At 42.0% G+C, this 17426-nt stretch overlaps 1 protein-coding gene across 7 annotated transcripts in view; it reads right to left on the bottom strand.

Annotated features, from left to right (window-relative positions):
* The window catches only part of SEMA3F (semaphorin 3F), a 130355-nt gene that overhangs the window by 41265 nt on the left and 71664 nt on the right, over positions 1-17426 (bottom strand). For all 7 annotated transcript variants that reach the window (XM_079964415.1, XM_079964421.1, XM_079964417.1 and 4 more), the window contains exons 3-4: positions 2310-2470; positions 625-687 (exon numbers count right to left, since the gene is read on the bottom strand). In XM_079964415.1, coding sequence (XP_079820541.1) covers positions 625-687; positions 2310-2470 — 224 coding nt within the window. The remainder of the gene's footprint in view (positions 1-624; positions 688-2309; positions 2471-17426) is intronic.

Genomic DNA, 17426 nt, shown 5'->3' with positions numbered 1-17426 from the left:
AATTCCAGTGCTAAGCAGAACCCTGTGACCAAAAGATGACTTCATCACCAACTGCACTGCACTTTAGCTTCCAGAAACTAGCAAAGTTTTACAATGGTGATGTCATTTTCTTCAAAATCTTCCTATTTAATTCCATCTTTGCTATCTTAGCTTTTCCAACTACAAACAGAGCACTGTCACTTCATCACATACTAAAACTTGTGTTGTATTTTAGGGTTTCTGAAACACCCACACAGACACAAATGTTTCTGCTCAAATGCTGGAAACTTTTGTACAGGTACTCAAGGAATTATGACCATGGTTTTAGCTTGTGTACATGAATGTGCAGCACAAGGAACCAGGGTTATTGTGACTCAATTACCTGAAAAGATAGGAATAAACAGGAAATGAGGAGGGCAGTCATAGGCAATAGGGCATCATCATTTGCTCATAGCATGGTATTCCTGAGGTGGTGTGAGCAATACAAATTGCCACTGCTTGGTGGCTTTCAGTCTTAAAGATCTTGAGAGGAAGGAAGCTTCAGAAGGACAACTTTCATCATCCTACCACGTTACTAGCATTCCTTCGCCTCCACTCTTTCCCCACATCCTCTATAAACCTGAAGACCATACAAGAAGTACTTACATTACTGTTCTTCCCTGAAAGAACGCACTCTTCTATCCTTTGTTGAGACGCAGGCCAGTGGATCTGCCAAAACAATACAAAACCTTCAGCCTTTTAATTATAATTCTCCACAGAATCATGCTAAGAGAAATATTAAAAAGGGGTGGATGTATCTATCCCACTCCTAAATCTAATCCCAAACCATCAAGTTTTCTGGGAAGGTGGATTTTAATTTAAAGCACTGATCACTAAGGACCTTTCAAAATTATCAATTTGTATGGCATCAAGCGTTCACTTGTCAGGTTCATGTGTGTTTTCTAAAGGTAACACTTTGGGTGAAGGGAGTATCACATTTCCTACAATATTTGTGGGAAACTAATTCACCCACCCTTTGATGTGACAAAAATGCATCAATTTTGTTACAAGATGCTGCGTGGAAGTGTCACAGACACCTAGTGGATTGTTGCTTTGTAGCAACAACAGTGATAGTGACTCCTTTTGCACCTTCATCATCTTGTTACTTTTAAGAAGATTAATTTTAATCTTTTTATAAATAAAACTTTATAAAAATTCTCTTTAGAAATTAAGCACTCACTCTCAGATATGTTCATGTAACCCTACAACCCACTGCTCATGCTGACGACGTCTCTGCATTTTATTCATTTGTTGCTAAAGAGAAGTTATTTGAAGAGTGTTGTGTGCTTTCCCCTCTCCAGGACTGAACTGTATTTCTCCCATGAGATGAAAACAGAAGTGGCCATGATTCTCCCCAACAAGGCTATCCCACTGTAGCATGGCTACTTCCACCCAACAATTACATGTGGACTCTGCATATCACACTTTTGCCTTTCCGCTGTGCCTTGCATAAATAGTGTTACATAGCATGGTGTTATAAGTTGCTTGGAGGCCTTTGGGTAGCAAGCAACTAAAATGTCTAATGAAGAATGTTTATTCTGTAAAACTAACAGTTCTGTAAGAACTTTTAACTATTTTGTGAGACCAAAATATAGTCAGGGTACACTTTGACTAATCACCTGGATCAGCCCTAAAAAGAAATAGCAAGAGCATTTAATGTCTTCCATGAGAATCAGTGATGGGTCTGTCTACCCTGTTTCTAGCTCTGGAGGGCATTGTGGGGGGCAAGCAGAGAAAAGACAACCGGGATGCCATCCCCACTTGCTTCATTGACTGCCTTCCTGCTGTTCCTTGCATTTGATTTAGAGTGGGGGAGGCGGTGGCAAAGGGGATACTTTCCCCACTTGCCTTGAGACTTGTCTTGTTGTTTATCTTGCTAATATTCCCTAGGCAGCTCAAGGTGGCATACATAGTTCTACCCTTCATCATCATATCCTCACAGCAATCCTGTGAGGTAGGGTTAGTCTGAGTGACTGGCCCAAAATCGCCCAGTGGACTTCATGACTGAGTGGTGATTTTAACCCTGGTCTCCCAGGTCAACAGTTGATGTTTTGATATGTAGGAATATTCCCGGTATTCCCAATGTTGTGTCAAGCCACTCCCCCTGGCAGCAGCCATTTTATGACTGGTACCCATAGCATTCTCTCAAAATTAGAAATGTGCCCCTGAACCCACTCTACTAATCCATACGCATCATATGGAAATAGTTGGTCATTTTGCAGCCCTCCACCCCACAAAGCCTCCCAGATGTTCCTTGTCTGCTCCTGGTACAAAATGAGAAAAACCCTTACAATCAGGGGCTCCCGGTTGATATCGTGAAGATCCAGGGAGAGGATGTAGTCTTTACTCCCCACATACATGCGGTCGTGATCTTCATCTTTCAGTAGAATACGATAATCGGTTGAGTTGAGCAGGAAATTGAAGAAATGGGCAGTGCTGGTGGCTTTGAGCTCTGGTGGGAGGAAAAACACCAGGAAAGAGTTATATTAGATGGCTCCTCCTGTGTTTCCTGGTGCAACATATACATCTCTATAAGTAACATGCATGATTTGGAACTAACCATCAGGTTCCCCAAACACTGGAGCACATTTAGCTCTTAGATGCAATTAAATACTTGCATGCAATCCATGTCAATAAATTACACACCTGGCAACTATCCTATTCCATCTTGGAAATGCAACAGTCTATAATAAACCTTTTGGTGAACAGAGACGGGAACACAAAGCATTCACCTGTAGCCAAGCAATCTTTAACCTACGTAACAGGATCTCCCACTTGACTACACCAAACAGTAAGCTTTCCTACTGATCAGGAGACTGGGCAGGGATTTGGGAATAATGGGTTCTGTTCTGATGTTTTGTGTATTACTTTCCTTCTCCATATCTTAATTCTGTTTGAGATACTTTAGGGGTAAAGTGGTCTCTCTAAATCACACTGATCCTTTATATAGTAGTACAGCAATGTTATCAACAACTGTCATTGCCCCATGCCTTGTTTGTTTTTCTGTTAATGTATTTACAAAACATTTGTTTTGAAACTAATAGTTTTTTTAAATTAAAAAAGAAAGTAGTATCTCTGTCCATGCACAGAACCCACAAGATATTCACAAATAAGCACTCTTCGAGTAATACTGCATATATCTTAAATCTGCAGTGTCCAAGAATTAGCCAGGCGGCACCTGACCTGCATATGGCACTGATCTCACACCTTCACTTTCAGCTGACATTCCGCCATGCCTTTGGGGGGAGGCTTTCTTTCAACCAAAGCCAAAGTTCAGATGAAAGCAGATTGATCATTAACAACAATTGTTACAGTATAACTGCACTGAGTTCCAACTGATGGGTGTAAGGGCAGACTGATCAACACAGTATGGGGATAAACAAATTAATTCCATCTGAAAAGGCCCTTTCCTGAAATAAATAATCCAAAAAGTTGGCCTCCCTCCCAGCGAAGAAGAGAAGTGGGAGCAGCCTCACATACAAAGTGCCTTGAATATTTTATCTAGCATATACATACAGGGTGAGTCTTTTAAAAGAGGCTCCGTGGAACATGTGTATTCTGTATTCACGGGGCCTCTTTTAAAGGACTCACCCTGTACAACAGGTCATTATAATTTTCCTGTTTTCTTTGATATTGCATAAATTTACTACTACTACTACTACTACTAATAATAATAATAAAGAATTAAATACATTATTCGTGGTAACAATTTTTCTAAGCCACTGATGCGTCAATGACATTGCAAGGCCTAGGTTCCACCAAATCCTTAGACCCAGGTCCAACACATTACACACTAGTCCACATGCCCTTTTGCTTGTGCAGGAGTGATGCCACTAGAGTGGCCACTTGCATGTTGCCAAAAAAGAGGAAATGCTTTATCTAAAAAGAGGGCAGAAAGGACACATATTTGCAGGGGGAAATGTGTATGCTAATTTTTATGTATCTATGCAATTTTACAAACAACCACTCTAATTTAAACAGACCGTGACCATGTGATCTTTGTGCCTGCTCAGTAAGCTATGCAGAGACATAAATGTAGCTGGGGAACTTCAAGGCTACTAATTTTTTACCTTAAAACTGGACTTGGACCACAACAGGCTCTAATATAGAACACATGTCCGCCATCCTAGCATTTTCACTGGGAGGGGGGCATGCAGTAGGGCTGGAATCATTTCTTGCCTCTGTGAACTTCACAGGCAGGGAATATATACTTGTAGGAGAACTATTCACATTAAATATAACAAGGGCTTGAACTGTTGCTTACTCAGACCTCTGTTTCCCCTTCCTCTTTGAGGATAAGGGAATATATTGACATTAACATCATCATCATCATCATCCTTATCCTCATCTTCCAGTTGTTGCCTTCCTTGCTCACCACTACAGAAAGTTGGAACTCAAAGGATAAAAGGATTTTAAAACAAATTCTAGACCAGCTATTAGTATTATCATCATCATCATGTACATCAGCAGAAAGAGTCTTCTGCTTGGTTTTTGAAACTGCTTGCTCATCTACAGCAACAAGGATTACTTGGAAACCCATAGTGTTTCCTGGCAATCATTACGTGATTTAATTTAACAATAGTTTATTAAGGAAATTCCCTAATCCTGTTAATCCCCAAAACAGCTCAGCTGCTTAGGCTGCAGATGCCAGGCCTCTCTCTGACATCAGAGCAGCTAAGTAGTGGCTGCCAACAGGCCATGACTCTGTAGCCTACAAAGCTATCCTGTAGCATCAGAACAGATCAGCCAGTGACATAAAGAGAAGGAGCTGAAAAGACACTATAAGAGTAAAAAGATCAGAGGACAAAGAAGGAAGTATAGGACCGCAGGGGAAAATTCCAGAGTCTCAAAGGTGCACTTTGTAGGTTTCATCACTATGAGATTTCATGCACATGGTTACTATGACCTGTTCAGTACAAAACAGATTTGGACAACAAAAACAATCTGTTTATTGGAAGGATTTATTCGTGTATATTCAATAAGATTTATTTTAGGATATATTGAGATGTGGGTTTCTACAGTAAAATTCAGCCACTGCCAAAAGAAACCCTCCATCCTCCATCCAAGCAAGGAAGAGGCATTGTCACAGTTCACAAATGCAGGTCAACCAGGCAAAAGCACCCAAGGTAGAGTGTGGAGAGAGGGGCCTGGGTCAGAATGAGTCATGAAGGGCAGATAAAGAGGCCTGGAGAGAGACACTTGGCTCTCCAGACCTGCTATATACAGTGAAATAAACCACAATGGGATAAACAGGGAGGATAGCAAACAGACAACAAAAACCAGCTGTAATAAACCAATCAGAAAAGTAGTCATTATTAAAGTAACTTATCACTAAAGTAGACAGGAGATAAAAATCCTTCCCAGAGAGTATATTTTCCACCAATCTGCAGAAAGATTCAAAATATGTGCTTACAGATATGTCCTTTGGTCAGAAGTTCCAAAATCTGATGCCACTACTTAAAATTCCTTGCTCTGGATTCATGCAAATATGTCCCATAGTGAGAGGAAAGAGAGCAGGGATGCCAAGTTGAATGGCTCCTTTGAGAGAGGCATCTTGAGTCTATGCAAACTTATGTCATTATAAATTTGTTGGACTTTAAGGTGGTACAAGAGTTTCAGTTCTTTCTTCTATAATAGACTAACATAGCTATTTCTCTGGAAATTGCTCTGTAAAGTATCTTCAGGTGGCAGGAGAAAAGCCAGAAAAGTGGGGGGTGGGGAGATATAACTATTATTGTTATTACCTAACATCTAAGTTATTACCTCATCTAAGTAAACAGAACCTTTTTAAGCCATGCCCTGGATGCATTGAAAACCTGCAGGGTCCCACCAAACACTACTGGCCTTCAACCCAAACCTCCCCAAAACTACTCATCTCTACCCCAGGCCAGGAGCCCTATTTCTATGTCCTGTCAATGCACCAGAAAATTTCATTTTAAAAGTTGAAGACTATTTGGGCTTAGAAGACAGACCAGAAGAACCCCATTACAAATGACAGGGGAAATAAGGTACAAAGTATATAAAAAACTAAGAGGGGAAAACTGACAGCAGACTTGACACAAACCTCCAGATATGCAGGCTGGCCCTGGTAAGGGAGTCTGCTTTGGATTGCCAAAGAGTGTGACTGAGGAAAGACTACATATTACACTTAACATGTGTATAATAAGTGCCCAACAGCTGTTTTTTTCTAAGGTGATTTTTGAGGAGATGCTTAACTTTTTCCCACCTGTTGCTTCTTCACTCCAAATAGTCACCCCTCGAAATGGGTCTTTGTGAACATAAACATACATGTGTGTGTGTTTAGCTCCATTCTCAAGTGTCCTGACAGAAGGAACTCGTATTCTCCCTGCCTCTGGCCTCAAAAGAAAAGCAGAGGTGTGTGGCTCTTAGCCAATCTGTAGAACTAATCAAAAGCGATACCTTCTGTGCTGGGTGATTCCAGAGAAGCTGGCAAAGCTGCTTAAGTAGAGGTCTGGCTCCAGTTGTAACAAAAAAGGACTTTGTGAAGAAGTTAGGCAGCTACTGAGGGAACCGTTATGCAGCTTCTCTGTGCAGGGAGAAGAATATACTAACAATTAACCATCACTTACACAATTTAAATTACTGTATTGTGTCTATTTAATACAAGGCAGGTATTCAAAACTGGCCGCAACTGTTTGGTGCATGTCCCTAAAAATGTGTATGTTCCAGAATCTGCCCTGCAGAATCACAGGGTTGTATCCAACTACGGTGGTACCTTGGGTTACATATGCTTCAGGTTACAGACTCCGCTAACCCAGAAATAGTACCTCGGGTTAAGAACTTTGCTTCAGGATGAGAACAGAAATTGTGCTCCGGTGGCGCAGCGGCAGCAGGAGGCCCCATTAGCTAAAGTGGTGTCTCAGGTTAAGAACAGTTTCAGGTTAAGAACAGACCTCTGGAACTAATTAAGTTCTTAACCCGAGGTACAGTATACTCAGAGAAGAACCACTGCAATCAATAGTTTAAAATTAGTCATTTCCATTAATTTCAAAGGTTCTACTCTGAGTAGGACTCTCATTGGCTACTACCCACAGTAATATTTTAATTTGTTAAAACGGCTATGTGACAAAGAAGGTTAATTCTTCATAAGCAAGGGCAGATTAACTCATTGTGTATTTAAGGATGTGCTTGGCTGTCTTTGTAGAAGTTCTGGAATGTGTCTCTATCAGCAACACATGCTGCAGGTACACAGCTGAACTAAATTCAAATGAACTAAATAAAATAAATATTTAACAAATCTACAGACAAGATTATGGCACGTATCGGCTGAAGTCCCCTTTCATTGCTACCTCATGCATGCATAAAGCCAAACAATTCATAAAGTCTCATCTGCTGAAGAAAACAATTCCCTTAGCTTTAGGGGGATGGGGAGGTGAATCGGGGCAGGATGCTTGTGTTTGGAAACACGGAGCTGAAGTTGGCCTCATACATTATTAATGAGTCCACAAAGCAGCAGCGGCTAAAGGGGAATTATGGGGCACCATTTTATTTGCACTTTCAAAAAAGCCTTTGACAGAATCCCTCATAAGAGGCTGTGAAAAGAAGCTTAGTTGCCATGAGAGGGAACTAAGATTTGGTCATGGACCAGAGGTTGGCTATGGAAGGGGGAACAAAAAGCCGGATTAGCCCTGTGGCTTTCAGCAATGCATTGTTTCCAAAATGGCCTTGAATTCTGTGAACAGGTTCATTCACCAGATAAACTTCAGCATTTGTTGGCTTAACTAGTTTGCTTCTTCCTGGTGTCACCATCACCTCTGGAGCTGTATGATATCGTTTTTGCTGCTTGACTGAACTGCAAACTTTTTAAAGGCATGAGATATACACTGCAAAGAGTACCAATTATCCCATCAGTTCTAACCATTATTGTATCAATGCCACCCCTTCTTTGTTGCACATTGACCAACAAAATCGCCAAAAGAGGGAAACCATCTTCACAGGGCAGAATTGCATACCTTCACTGCAACCAGCCACTAGCTGGAGACACAATTCCATGCTAAGCTATTTATAATTTCTTTCTCCCTTGAATCTATCCACCATAGCTGGAGGTTGCTGGAAACTTAGACTAGTGTAAACAAGCTCAAGTTTTCAGGTGTATCTAAGGAATGCTCTCACTCTCCCTGCACCTGAGACTCTCCCAATGTTACATCCATATTTGTGTTTTCAAATCCCCAAAGACATCAGAAGGGTAAGATTTGATTATCAGAGTAGTATTTTGCAAATGTCCCAGAACCTTCTCTGACGTTCATGTGGCCCGATTCATGATTCACCTTTGCAGCATTACAAGGATGCCTGATTTTCATACTGTAAACAGGGAAATGGGACACCAATATGTTCATTCGGACTGGGAGAGGTCTGTCTATATAGTCAGTGAACAAACTATGAAGAGCTCTGCGTTCATGACAGGGCATTACTGTGTTTTCCCTGGGACTAGAGACATGGCTGGTAAAAGCCTTGATTATCATGAGCCTCATGTAGACTTTCTGGCAAGGTTGGTCCAAGGAGAAGGAGGATTGGGAATAGTGTGTGGAGCCTGATGCTGAGAATGCTTGGATGCTTGGTAGGAGCTCAGTGGTTTGTCAAGAGAAAGCATGGCCCTAGAGCCATCTGACACGGGTGGCGCTGTGGTCTAAACCACTGAGCCTCTTTGGCTTGCTGATCAGAAGGTCGGCAGGTTCGAATCCCCGCAACGTGGTGAGCTCCCGTTGCTCAGTCCCAGCTCCTGCCAACCTACCAGTTTGAAAGCACACCAGAAAGTGCAGGTAGACAAATAGGTACTGCTCCAGTGGGAAAGTAAACGGTGTTTCCATGTGCTGCTCTGGTTTCGGTGTTCCGCAGCGCCAGAAGCAGCTTAGTCATGCTGGTCACATGACCCAGAAAAACTGCGGACAAATGCCGACTCCCTCGGCCTGTAAAGTGAGATGAGTCGTCTGCGACTGGACTTAACTGTCAGGGGTCCTTTACCTTTACCTTTAGAGCCATCTGACCTTGTCTCCATCCCACCTTTGACTAGTGAAACACTTCCAGCTCCAGGTGAGGCATTTGAGCCTAGGTTGGTCAGTGAACCAGCTGCACCAACCCTGACAACATCCTCTAAGGGTTCACTGTCGGCTGGGCCACTGTAAGCAGACCCAGCCGACTTGCAGTAGTGCCCATTTGTTTGCCCACCCATCCAAATGATTGCGCCCACCCTGCTCTTCAAAAGGAGAGCCAAGAGTGTGTGTCAAGTGTTGAGACAACACCTCAGCTTGCACCTAGTTATGTATCTTCGAGACCTGTGCACCTATAACTTGATCTATGTTTAGACTGTGTAGTGAACTTTGGAATAAAGCTTTTGACAATAATTGAGCTGAGAGTCCGAGTACTGCATCTACAAATCGGAGCCAGGAGACTGGGAGGAACTTACTTGCAACTCAGTGGTTAGCTGGGTTAGACTGCTCAAGGTTAGAAAACATGAGAAAGAGTACAAACAGAAACTTGCTCGTGCCAAAAGGAATGAGGGGTAAGCAGAGCTGACCTGGTGTACCACAGGGGCACATAATATGCACCACCTGTTGTATCCAATTGGGCACAAAACGGCTTTTCTAACGTATTCCAGTATCTTAGACTTGTTGTTTGCAGAACAGCACTGATGAAAATTCCCAAATGGTATTATCTAGGCAGAGACATACCCTTTTTGGCAAAGCTGTGCAGGAAATTGTGCACTTGTCCTGTCTCTTTAACAGTCCTGGGCTCCGAAGCTGGTGAATATGTGATCTCCTTGGAATGTGCCCAAGCTGCTCACACCTCTCTCCCCTCCTTACTACCTGTCCCCTGCTTGGATCCTTGCCTGCTGTTGTCCTTGGCTTCAGGCCATTTAATAAAGACTCCTAGTATAAGGTTCCTGCTGAGAGCTCTTAGAAGGAAAGTATCCAAAAGAACACTCTCCACACATAACCCCTGCAAGGCTCTCGTGCCTCTCTGGCACTGTGAGCCAGCTGCGTGTGCCTCACATAATTTAACAACATGTTTGACATGGGGATACAGCAAATGAAATTGGCAACAAGCTAGGAACCCTCCCTGATCCTAACAGCAGCTGGGGAATGACACAATTCATGATAAAATGACACATGCAGTTGGTGTGCAAGGAGTATTGCCACACACAGTTTAACCTGTTATTAATTTAGAGGAGGAGGTTGACACTCTAGCTGACAAGTGCTGCAAATCTGAACTCTTATAAGTATGGACACATAGTTGGTGGTGCTGGTGCACGTATGTGTTTTTGTGTGCACATGCGCATCACAGGGATATAATCCCTCTCTTTCTGAGCCTCTAGTGCACAGATGACAAATTCCCAAGGCTGTTGCATCCTGCTATAATTTGAACCTTCTGGTGTTAGATATTTATATTGAAAGATGGCATATAACTTCTTTAAACAAATAAATTATACTAACAGTTTTTGGGACAATACACAGTTCTTAAAAACACATCTGCTCCACCAATCTCAAAGGGTACGAACTTCACCACATTACTGCTTTCTTCTAGTTAACTCTGCTTTTGAGACAGAATGGAAGAACAGAAAAAATCAGATGGTACAGTGAACCACACCAGAGTGTTATTTTTTAGTGTGACGCTCTTCAAGAGTGATGTACGCATCCAACAGCTAAGATATCTAAGAGTTAAGTGCTCTTCTCTTACATTATAAGAAACAGCTCATTGGGTCTAGTTGAATACAGTTTGATGCTTGGAACATAATATTCTAAGTGGTTCCTTCACCTTCAAGAAAATAACAATACTTATAGTTATTACAGCTTATAATTTCTTGTCCTGTAACAGCATCCAAAATTTTCTACTTGAGTAGGGTAGTTATATATCCTACTTTACAGAGGATACTCTTTCAGAATACATTTATTTCAGGAATGGGGAACCTGTGTCCCTCCTGATGTTGTTGGACTCCAGTTCATTATAATGGGATGCATTGCATTTCTATTTAAATTAGAGTGGTCGTTTCTAGATTTGCACCAATACATATGAATCGCCATCCCACACCTGAGGTAGATGCCCCAATCTTGCATCATGGAAAGGACTACAACTCATAAAGTTTCAGGGGCCTCGAATTAGTCTACATGAACAAAGTTGCATTGAAATTAGTATTTTAAAGTTTTGAGCAAAAGCACAACTGAATAGTTTAAAAGTGCGTGTGAAGAAGCAATCACAGAAAGAAACATTTTTTGTTTAGAGGCCCTGAGACTGCATGCTCAGTGCTTCTGCTATTGCATTTGTCTTCTTGAAAAAATGAACAATGCAGATGTCATTCCTCAGGAATCCCCATAAGATATGCGACATTAGTTGCTTCACTGCTTGAGATGGCAGCTAGCCAACTCTATCAATCCACTCGTGCCATCTGTCAGCTCTTACCTTACATGTATGTATCTTCCATTCTGTTACGTGCATTTCTCCCATCTCAAATCTGATTGGGAAAAATCAGGGGTTTGGAGGAGGGAGGGAATTGCTTTCAGCCCCTCTACAACATTATCAGTAATAGTAAGAGTTATGGGTGCAGTTAGAGGTAAAGGATTGATGGGGGAAACAAGGTAGAAAAGAAATTAACTAGGCAACACTATTGCCTAAAAAATAACCAGAACTGACAGGGTTTTCTTTTAAAGGAAGTATCTAATTCAAATTCTGAATGAAAATTTAAATAATTATGGTTATTCAACAACAAATATATAAGTTCAGGAGTTTTGCCAAATTTAAATTTTGTGCAAAATTTTATTTCAAGTCTGAACACCTTTCCTATACTTGCAGGAAGTTCCTAGAGACCACATGGTTCCCCTTATATCTGTAACAAGCTATAGCAGTCTCTAATCACAGCCTCTTAAGAGACAGGCAAGTGTCCTTAATACAGCCTCTCTGAATGCTTGGAAGCTCAGTCAGGAAAGGAAGAAGCAAAAAAAGGAGTGAAAGTACACAGAGCCAGGATGAGAAGTACCATGTTGCCACTTGGACATTGTGGAGTGGTGGTAATACTTTTAATTTTGCAGACTCATTTGGGAGCCAAGGCTAGTAAGAAAAGGCTGCTTGTGATAACTAGAGGCTCCTATCTTAACCAGATTCTGAGTGCTTTATAGAATATAAAGGGGGCGACCCTCCCCCTTCCCCAAGTTATTTTTAGCTCCTCTGCTGGGGAAGTATTTGAAAGAGTTTAATGAGGGTCATGAATATTCAGTCACTAAATGAGGCACACAGATGGCAGCCAGGAGTGCTACAGATGCCTTGGGTGCAAGCCAGGGTTTCATTATCACCCTCAGTGTCACCAGAAATATAACAGGCTTTACTCTGTCTAGTTATACTCTCCATCTACTCCTGTTCTTACTCACCCTGCACTATCTTATCCCTCTTTCACCTGCCAGGCTCACTGAGGTCCCTCCTTTTTTCCCCCTGAAGCAAAAATTCAACAGGATTAGGGGTGGCTGCTGAATGATTAGGGGTGACATCAGAATTAAGACAGCTAATGTAGGGTAGACTGTTCAACCTGGACCGATATCACTGAAGATCACTAGATGACCCTGAGCAAATCACTGCTTCTTTCAATGATAAAAGAGTATAACCCTAGATATATGTTGCTGTGAGCTCCTTAAAGGTAAGGCTTTAATATCATTCATGTAGTCCATCCCTCAGGGGTACATTATTCATCTACAAGGGAAATGGCTCTCTTAATAATGGCATCCTGGTTGTGCTGGGGGGGGGGGTTGCCTGGCACCAACTATGCAATAGTTTCAGTGCCAAGCAAAAAACATTTCTGTTTATCCAGGCATTTTAATCTGTGCAGATCTTAGTTTATTTTTAAGGATTTTAATTGTTATTTTGTAACTGCCATTCCAAATATGATGAACGACAGCAATACATGTTTTAATGAATACAGAAATAAAATCTGACCAGATACAAACATGACAACAATATTTTATATTATGAAGGCAGGCTACATCATCTTGGGGGGATACAGGGTGCACAATTGGGTTAACAGCTGGCACACATTTCATGTGTCGGCAATACTCAAAGCTACCTAATCATTCTCTTCTGAGAAAAACAGGGCTCTCAACAGCTGGCATGGTATTCTTATTCAATCTGGTGGAGGGCATACACTGGTTGATTTGACCACCTACCATCACCAGCCACACAGACTTTGCCTCCAAAATGCTGGACTGGGTTGAGACACTCTCATCTTTGAAAGTCTAACTCCCCTCTGCAGACATTTTTTTGTGGGGGTGGGGGGGCAGCCCAATGGAATGTGCCTATTTTGATTTCTCTGCTGAGTTGCTGTAATCTCAGCTATGCCAGTTATTGCTGAAATAATAAGCCTTTCAAGGTCATTCAAGTGCTTCCAGCAAGGAAGGGGGGGAGGAATCTCCAGAATATGCCCTAAGAGACTTTTGCTGTGCAGAATTCTTTCCATCTCCAGTTCCAGACCTTCCTGACAGAGGATATTACAGTGGTACCTCTGGTTAAGAACTTAATTCGTTCCAGAGGTCCATTCTTAACCTGAAACTGTTCTTAACCTGAGGTACCACTTTAGCTAATGGGGCCTCCCGCTGCTGCTGCGCGATTTCTGTTTTCATCCTGAAGTAAAGTTCTTAACCTGAGGTACTATTTCTGGGTTAGCGGAGTCTGTAACCCTAAGCGTTTGTAACCCGAGGTACCACTGTAGACGGAGTGACAGGCAGGACACCAATATAGCTGGCTGTTCCTGCATCACTGTTTCTGTTCACTGCAGTGAACCAGGCAGAAGATCTATATAACTCCTAGGGAACTTCTTCATAATACCCTTCCCAACTTCTCACAGAAGGGGATATTTGTGCTGCAGGAGGACCATGTAAATGACATCTTTAAAAGACATACTGAGTAAGAAAAAGTTTTCCCAACATTTGGGAGCGGCCCAGGAAAGGACAGCCTGGTTTCAGTCAACAGAATTTTTGCAAGGATCAATAATTCATCACTACCACATCACCTATCACAAGAATGTGCTTTTAGTCCATGAAGTCTTCTACAAAATAGCAACTAAGTTTCTTGAGAATGGGATTCAGCTGAGACCAAGACACTCAAGCTACACACAATATTAACTACATGCAGCTTGCTACTCCAAACACCGTGTGTGTGTGTGTGTGTGTGTGTGTGTGTGTGTGTGTCCTAAATATATTTTGTCCTGCGGTGCTAACCTGAGGGGCGGGAGGAATTCGATAGTAGAAAACTAGCAAAGAGGAAAGTGTTAGTGGGTGTGCATACATGGGTAAATATACTAGCCTACCATTGTAGACTGCAGAAAAGAAACATCTACAAGTGAAGAGGAACCACACATGGTTAATGTAATGTGTACTTTGATCTAACGGGAATAAAAATATCCATCAACATCCTTCTTCACTCAGTCAAAATCTGTCTACATGTAGGCAGCCCCACAGCCTTTATAATCAACATGTTTGCCAGAGGTACATTTTCCAATCCAAACAGTTTCCTCTGTTAGGATACAGTGTTATCTCATTTCAGTACTTAGAATGTGACTGACTAAAAACATGGGGGGAGGAATAAGGAATTCCTGATAGAGCCTTTCATGGGTGTACAGTACACAATCAATCAAGGAGAGTGGGTCTCTATATGGCAGTGTGTGAACTTCACTGTATCAAAGACTGTATTAACATCAATCCTCAGGCTGCTCCATCCATACAAGCCCTATTTATTTCAACATGGGTTAAACTGGCACAGCATTTTGAAGACTGGTAGTTATGTCATTTCAGTGGTCTTTGTTGGAACTATATCAGCATAGAATATAGATGAGATCACTAGTATTATAAGTGGCAGTACATGCAACATGTGTGTATTCTAATTCAAGACTGTGGATCAGAGGCTTTTCCAATAAAACATTTCTAAAACAATAAATGCGGCATTCTAAATTTGTTGCAGGAGATACAAATATCTTTCCTTTAAGTAGCATTTCTATTGCAGGGAATATCTCATTTCTACGGGACTCAAATGACAGAACACTGCCTCTGGAACAATGCAGCTTTCACTCCAGTTAGGGAATCTACTACAATTTAGGCCAGCTCTGCCATACAGAACAGTGAGATGGCTGTCACAGGTGGTTGATGCTGGGGAGTGATTAAGGCAGCCCCTCTGCCAACAAGCTAACCTCCTGAGTCCTTTGGCCATTCCCATCCGAATGAGCTCGTACTGATTATGTTTGCTTGTTGCTGGTCTGTTTGTCTGTCTTGCCTAGCTGCCTTTTCTCAGTGTGACACAGAAAGCACCACTGGGAAAGGACCCTGATTAAGCAAGCAAGCAAGCAAGCGGAGAGGCAGACAAATATAAGCATGCACTCCAAGAGTTATCATGTGTTGCTTGTCACACCACTACTGGCACCACTGTTGCTGAACCACAACATTCGTTTGAATAGACCAGAGCTTTCCAAACTTTTCAAGTTGGTGACACACTTTTTGGACATGCATAATTTCTCGACACGGTAATGCAGTTTTACGAGCAAACAGGAGGTTAAACAAGCCCTTTCCAGCCACAGGAGGAGTGCGGGGAGTGTTAGTGCAACATACCTACACACTACAGCCAACACACTAATGTGCCGCAACACACAGTTTGAAAAGCTCTGGATAGACAGTGATCAGACACCAAGAGGAGCAGTAAGCAAGTGGCATCAAGCTGCCGATAGGGACAGATCTCTGGGTGTCATATGCTTAGCTTGTTGCTGTCAGGTACAGTGCAGGATTCAGCTGCCAGAGAGTCAGCTTCTATACATGAAATGGGAGGGGTGTAACTTGTCCTTGGCCTCAGGCAACACGATGCCTTAAGCCAGTCCTTGTGACTCCAGCATGGAATATGATTACGTGAATGATAAAGGTCCTTATTTGGTAGTTAAATGTACTCAGTTAGTTGTTTTAGTTTTCAAGCAATTTTCAAAACACCACCTTTAGAAGCCTTGTGCTTCTCTGTCATACCACTGAAGTCTGTATCTAACCTTTCAACCAACCACCTCCCTTCCCACCCCACCCCCCAAAAGTACCCTGACCTGCTATTTCATTAATCTAGTGCTAAATTTGTCTGTTATGTCTGCAATTACTGCATGTTTCCTCTTTCCAGTATTGGAGTGCACGTTGCTCTTTTTCTGTTTTAAATGTATTTTTATTTTCAGTTTTTACAAATATCTTTGGTATTCAAATATAATCAATTTTATACATATACAGGATTCCCTGAATCCTTGGACTTCCCTCCACCGCCCACCTCTGTAGTTTCCATAATGCTTATTTTTATACTGCATCTTATAATATTATCCAAATTTATATTCAAATTTCCATTTATAACCACAGAATTATTACATTACAAATGTTATATTAATCCTGCTAACGTTTTTAACTGTGTACAGGGTTTGTTAAGGTAATATATATATGTATAAAAGTCCTTTCTCACATTGCTCTTTTTCTGTAGCAGTGAAAGAAAAAGACTAACCTTCAGACCTACCAAAGGGGGGGGGGGATATAGTTTTAAAGTATTTTGAAATAGCCTCATGTAATTATGGGTGTTTGTCTATGTGTTTGTTTGCTTGCATGCCTGTTGTGAATGCCCATGCATCACCAAATCTATGAAAAGAAGTATATGTGATGGTCACTAAACAAAACACAAACAAGTCAATGCAAATCTTCTCATTTTCTGAGACTCTGTGTGGCAGAAAATGTATGTGCAACCTTCAAGCAGCGTGGATGTTCAAATGTCAGCACAGGGGTGAGTCTGTATTTGTGTCTACACTCAACACAAACAAACATCTGGACGAAGCATCTGGCAGCAGCTCCAACATCTGTTTCTTCCTCAATTTGCTTGTCAGAACACTGAAGCTGGGCAGCAGTTTGGAGGGCCTCCCATACAGCAAGCAGGGGGGTTAATAGGGAAAGGGTGAGTAAGGCCAAAGCAGTATTAAACCTTGTTTAGGTTCTGCCTTTTTTGCCTCATCCCCAGCTGCTGCTGGGGAGGCAGAGGCCCCAGCGTTCTTCACATGCTTCTCCCTGCCCCCTGCCACTGGGCCTGCCTAATTTCATTTGTATCAGTGAATAAATTGGATTTGCTACTGGCCCTGTAGCTCTCATTTGGCACACCAGTCCCCAATTGTGGCATGGCACCAGGATGTGGTTCACTGATGCACTTCCATGACATAACCTCTGCCTTCTGAGACAGGCTTGCATTACAGCAAGAGATGGGAATTGAGTTCAAGATTGCTATATGGCCCTAAATAGGCCTCCCTTATCCCAGTAAAACATTAAAGAGGTAGCATAGTTGAACCTGTCAGGCTCTGGCTACTAATCACAATTAGAGCTCAAACAAGGATGGAAGTAGAGGCTGCTGTCATGGCTTGGATACAA

The sequence above is a fragment of the Podarcis cretensis genome (genome assembly GCF_951804945.1).
Source record: "Podarcis cretensis genome assembly, chromosome: 2".
NCBI classification, from domain to species: domain Eukaryota; kingdom Metazoa; phylum Chordata; class Lepidosauria; order Squamata; family Lacertidae; genus Podarcis; species Podarcis cretensis.
The sequence above is the reverse complement of the archived record's forward strand: the minus strand, read 5'-3'. Positions and strand labels throughout refer to the sequence as shown.